At 36.2% G+C, this 6,488-nt stretch overlaps 1 protein-coding gene across 1 annotated transcript; it reads left to right on the top strand.

Annotated features, from left to right (window-relative positions):
- Positions 1-213: 213 nt before the first annotated feature.
- LOC140139048 (acid-sensing ion channel 2-like) lies at positions 214-5,677 on the top strand (the record flags this gene model as incomplete). The annotated part of the gene is made up of 4 exons (XM_072160829.1): positions 214-768; positions 2,939-3,037; positions 4,460-4,610; positions 5,634-5,677. Coding segments are annotated over 4 exons (849 nt in total), but the record flags the coding sequence as incomplete, so codon positions are not given.
- Between the last annotated feature and the right edge of the window lie 811 nt (positions 5,678-6,488).

The following is a 6,488-nucleotide window of genomic DNA, read 5'->3' as shown; positions in this document are numbered from 1 at the left end:
AGATCAGATATTGGTCTTTGTTCCAGCCGCCTTGTGATCCTTCGTGATGAAGAGCACAACGCAGCTTGGAACCAAGAATATCAATATGTACGTACGTTTTGAAAGTCGTATATACGCAGGTCCACATAGGACGTAAGGAACATCGCAATCTCTCTATCATTTAGCTACAAAGACTCTATACCTTGATTCGTGTGCACATTTTCTGTTGTTGTTTGTAGACTATTCTGGTTGGTAGTAATTCTGGCATCCTTATCCGGGGCAGCTTATATAATTCATCAGTTTCAATCACGTTACCACAAATTCGATATCTCAACCAAGGTTACCATTGAATACAACCAGAGTATGACATTTCCAGCGGTTACATTGTGTAATTTAAACCAATTCCGACGATCAAAGTTTGATAACGCTACGCTTGACTTGTTAGTGAAAGCCGGTGTTTTGTTTCAAAAAGATCCAAATGACTGGACCGCGTATTCTGAAGCTATCGAAAGCGATGCGAGTTTCAATTTTTCATTCGTGACGCATTCTTTCGAAGAAATGCTTATGGAATGTCTATGGAACGGCTTTTTGAAATGTGTGCATCAGAATTTTACTGCATCGATAACCGATCTTGGCGTTTGTTATACATTTAATAATCCGTCAAACGTGGATGATGCTCTTGTCGTAAATAAACCAGGTATTGATCATGGTCTGACGCTAACATTGGATATTGATCAGGACGAGTACATAACGGGAGATTTTAAAGGAGCAGGGGTTAAGGTGTGTATGGCAAGTATATTGCACAATAGAACAGAAAAACCTGGTTGTTCGTGGTTTTTCGGCCGAGAAACCTGGTTTTTCGCCGATAAACTTGGTTTTTCACTGATAAACCTGGTTTTTCACTGATAAACCTGGTTTTTCAAACGAAAAACCAGGTTTTTGGAATTCGAGTGTGATAGTTTTTCGAAAAACCAGGTTTCTCGGTCGATAAACCTGGTTTTTCAAAAACTATGACAATCGAATTTGAAAAATCTGGTTTTTCGATTGAAAAACCAAGTTTATCAAAAAAAACTATGACAATTGAATTGAAAAACCAAGTTTATCAGGGAAAACCAGGTTTCTCGGTCGATAAACTTGGTTTATCAAAACTATGACAATCAAATTCGAAAAACCTGGTTTTTTAGATTGAAAAACCAGATTTATCAAAAAAAACTATGACAATCGAATTGAAAAACCAAGTTTATCGGCGAAAAACCAGGTTTCTCGGTCGATAAACCTGGTTTTTCAAAAACTATGACAATCGAATTCGAAAAACCTGTTTTTTTGATTGAAATTGGCCAATGCAATGCAGGTACGTGTTAACCCGTAATTATGATGTTTGGTCAGATTACACTAGTAGTAGTAGTAGGCCTACTCAAGTATGAACTCATACAAACAAGGCAAGATTTGCATGTATTCAAATTATGTGAGTCAAATGACTCGCCAAAATAGCAAACGTGTCATACAGGGTGTCCTAGACAAAATTACCGGGCGAATAAATTTGTACGTAAGTCGAGAAATAGACATCATAGACCAAGAAACTAAATCTCAGCGTGTAGCCCATCTTATTTTGCATATTATACGCTAATTTTACTGGAATCGTTTGACTGATTGCGAAGAAATGAGCGATTACATAACGCATGCGTCAATGGTCAATTCACTTCATTCCAAGTGTACACAATGCGAACTAGTGGTTAACTCTGTCAAATTTTCATATTTTGTTCGGGGAAATCTTTCTTTTTAAACAATCTGTTTCTTGCAAAACATTTAATTAAGTTTTGGTTCAAATTTGAAAACCTGCACGATATTGAAAATGGAAACTTGCATGTTAGACGATGCTCGGTACTTGTAAATATCTTTTTTCGTTAATGCTAATATAAATGTTGCATAAAGACTTATTGCATAAAGAATTCCACCTGGCTTAAAAAAGTCTCACACACATTGTGTTTTTGGAATATTTCCAAGAAATTGTAATGCAAAGTTCAAATCTTTAAAACTTCAACATTAATGTTGCATGGTATCAAAAATCACACGTAAAGTTGTAAGCACTTGATCATTGTCATTCATGTCTCAAATGTTCTTTGGAAAGTTAAAATATAACATATTTGCAGAATTAAAGTTGAGCTTCCAACTGCAGAAATCAAAGTTTTCTCGGAAAAAACTGTTATTTATCTTCAATGAAAGCATGAATAACATAACACCGTCGGATTATAAAATAGATGTGGACTAAATTTAATGAGATACACAAACCTTTGGAAGCGGTGAGCGAGTATGGCAAAACCGCCCGTTGATGAATCTTGGAATGAACTGCATTGATGCACGCATTATGTAATCGTTAGTTTCTTCGCAACCAGTCAACCGAATTAAATAAAATTTTCGTATGTGATGCACAATAAAATGGGCTATGCGCTACATTTTAAATATTTTGATTCTGATGTCCATTTCTCGACTTACACTTAATTGTATTCATTCGGTATATTTTTTCTGGGACACCCTGTACACGGAAAAATATAAATGATACATAGATGACTCATTTGTATAGTGAGTCAGAGAACTCATTATTGATGAGTCAAATGACTCACTGAAACATGACAAGCGTGTCACTACATGGAAAAACGGAAACTCACCCAGATGAGTCATTTGACTAAGGAAAGATTTTCTGTATATTTATTTCACATGAAAAGTTAACAAAAAGGAAGAAAACAGCAGTGTTAAAATTATTATGAAGTTCCATTGCCATGCCTGAGTATTATTGTAAAATGGCAAGTATGCGATTATTGTTTTTGCAGGTAGTCCGCATATAAGTTCATCAGGATCATTAAAACATTTAATTCAGAAATTCTTTTGTACAAATCCAAAATTACGTAACATCAACCCAAATTTTGGATTTGTACAAAGGAATTTCTTTATTATCTTGCAGGTTGTGTTACATCCGCAGGGAGTGCGCCCCTTAATGATGGAGGGCGGGGTTGTCGTTTCTCCGGGATTTGAAACACTTGTTAGCATTAAACATACCAAGGTACATGTATTATTTGAATAAAGATTGATTGAACCAACTTAATGAAGACTATTAATTGGTGATGGCGCTAACGAAAATTATGACAACACTGACGGTGACAATAACGCTGAGACGACGATGATGACGATGGACAAAATTACGAATATAATATGGGCCTATTAACTAGCGGGATACCCGCGCTTTGCCCGGGCCAATCAGTAGTTAAGTAAACGGGAGCCATCACTAAAACAGGGAAAATCACTGAACTTGCGACATACAGAAAAGGGGCTGTCCATAATTTTCGCCATTTTAAGTTATACACAAAGCGTGCGTGAGAGGGGTGGGGGGGTAAAAATTCTGGGCATGTGTGCATATGAAAATGGAGATTTGTTTAAGCAATAAAAAATATGAAAGTGTAAAATAATATTTTCCCAACATTTTATTCATAGCTTAATAACCTAAGGAAATTTTAACATGTATACCTGCGTATAGTATAGTATAGTGGGAATCGTGCGCGCTCGATTTTAGTGCAGCGTATACCGTCCTAATTTTAAAACTAAACCATATGTGGGTAAATTCAATGCAATGTGACCTCCAGAAGTAAAGTTACAAGCATTTGATTAGACGAAGAAAATTGGTAAACTGACCTACAAATGTATACTCGTTATTAGTTATATGAAATACGCTCATTTGACCAGGCTGAGTTCACATAGTATACTCCTATATGAACTCAGCCTGATCGATGAGCGTATTTCGTATAGCGAATACCGTATACCGTATACTTCTATGTGAACTCAGCCTTATGCATATCGCTTATACGTTTTTGAAGCCATATACTTATATCAACCAAATTTGTTTATAACGAACACACAGAAGCCACCACGGAGGCCACCGAGGCTAATTTTCTAAATCGCCACTATCGATCCGCTACTAATATGACTACCCGGGACAAATTTGCAATTTCCATGCTAAAATTGGTCAAAATTAGGACAATATTGTGCCCTAAAACCGGTCCAAAGGCAGATGCACATTACAGGTTTTGGTCACTTTTGTCCCGGTATTTGGAGCGGGGGGGGCATCTGCCCATATACCGTAAAACATTGTCTACAAGCATATAGAGTGCTGTCAATGAAAGCTAAATTAATCCAGGCGCCATCCATTTACAAAATTATTGAGATTGAGCAAAAAATTACCACACATACAAACAAGTACTATTGAAAGACCAATCTATTTTCTGCTTCGTATTTATAATTTAGCTTTCATAATAAAACATTCTAGACATGCTTGTAGAAAAGGTTTTACGGTATTCGCCAATCTTCCGTGTGAATTTTGGATCAAACCTGACGGAGCCTATCATGCCCAAACATACAACCTTAGTAAGATGCTGAATAATATTTCAGTACACGTAGATTCGATTTGGTCTGTTTTTATTTCACGTTGTAGTCGCTATCTCAACCACACCCATATTCATCAAATTGCACTGAAGACAGTTTGAAGTATTCCAAAGTGTACACTGTACCACTGTGTCTTCATGAATGCAAAGTGGATTACGTAACAAAGAAGTGCGGATGCCGAGATCCTCGCTACCCAGAAGGTAAGTAATAACAAACGAACATAACAAAAAATTCCTTCAAGTACTTCTTAAAATTGCTTCATTTCTTAAGTAGATATACCTTTATCCTTGAAGAAAGCATATGTGACCCGGCAGCACAAACGAGCCGTAAATTCCCTAAATTGTATTCTGAGTTATGGTGTAAAATGTGTACGAAGGTCGTATTCATCGGTCACTTAAGCTGGCGTGACATCTGTCTTATTTTGATAGTCACAACACCAATCAATAATCCTATTATTGAAGTTGATAATAAGCTTCTACCTTAGATGGCTATAGAACTTTTAATAGCTCTGGTCTTTGTTTGCTTTTGCTAAATCCTTTTCAAGTGGTGGGTTATTTGTATAGGTATGCATAACCAACAATTAACAATGAGAGAACCCTCTTAAACCTCGTTGACTTGTGGATGGTTTGAAATGACCGCCAATTATGACTGTTTGATATTTATTGCCAGCAATGTGGAAAAAGAGACACACATAGAAACATAAAAAGCTATAATTTTGTTGAAGGAGGAAAGTTTAACTAACCATAACTCCGCTTCTGGATATCGTTTGAAGTCAAATGATATACCATTTTTAAGTTTATGATGTTTATTTTTAAACACGAAATAAAACAAAATTGACCGGGGAGGAATTTACGGCTCATTCGCCGTGGACGGTCACATATTTATATTCCAATATCATTTAAAAAAAGCAAACCTCCCCACATATTGTGTAATATTGATATGACCATTAAGTAAGCACGGAAAGAACATTTTGTTTAAAATTGTTTCATGCTAGCCGTTAGTATTAATTTAAAAAAGATACAGCTAAACAGCGCACAGTGTCAACATCCTGTATTATAAATACTAGCGGGATATCCGCGCTTCGCGCGGGTCCCCGCTAGATGAGTAAATGGGAGCGTTCACTATAACAGGAAGAATTACTGAACAGGTAGAATCATTGAAAAGGTACATTTTATTTATATAAATCTGTCTCTTCTTACATTTCCTTTTTTCCTTTCTTTCAGTTTCTTCTACATGGGACTACTTTGTTCCAATCAATTCCCTTTAGCTTTCTTTTTTATTTGCTGCTTGCGATTTCCCGTTTCCATGTTTTTTATTTAATTCTGTTCTCATTATTTTAGCTTCTTTTTTTTACATTTCTTGAATAGATTCTTTCCTTCCTTTTTGTCTCGCAAGTCGCGTGGCTCTGCGCCGTTTACGCGCTCATTGGCGTAGTGCGAATTACGCACGCGGCGCTGACGCGCTGCCTGCCAGCTGCAGTTTTTCATAACAAAAAACCCGTTTTTACCCATATTTTCACTGTTTTTGCAGCCAATTCTTGACCGATTTCAACCAAATAAAGTCGAGGCAATTTCCCGTATATTCCTTGATCTCCCGTATGAATTTGGCGACATTTGGATCGAAACTGACGGAGCCTTTTACATAAACCACATACATACATACATACACACATACAACATTAGCCTATTTATAGTAAGATTTTTTCCATACAGCTCAATACTCCGTTGAAATCAATATTCTATTATTGACACAGATAAAGAAAGTTTACATATGCATTGTGTTATAGGACGTGCACTTGGAACTTAACTAAATGGGCTAAACGCGTTCCTTTATACCTATAAAGTATAATTGTCATTCTCAAAATTAAATATATCTCAATTTTTACTTTGGATTTCAAATTTTTTACATTAAAAATCCAGTAAAAGATATCCACAGCAAGCTGCAAGGCCCCGATAATTTGTGTACTGCTTTTCGAGTGAGTGTACTGGAAACAAAACCCTGGTTTTACCTGAAAACTATTTTTTTTCTTGAAATAGAAACATCATATGGGGTACTATATTTAAAGACAGAGATAAATG

The sequence above is a fragment of the Amphiura filiformis genome, chromosome 18 (assembly GCF_039555335.1).
Source record: "Amphiura filiformis chromosome 18, Afil_fr2py, whole genome shotgun sequence".
In the NCBI taxonomy this organism is placed as follows: Eukaryota; Metazoa; Echinodermata; class Ophiuroidea; order Amphilepidida; family Amphiuridae; genus Amphiura; species Amphiura filiformis.
Note: the sequence above shows the minus strand (reverse complement) of the source record. Positions and strands in the feature narration are given on the sequence as shown.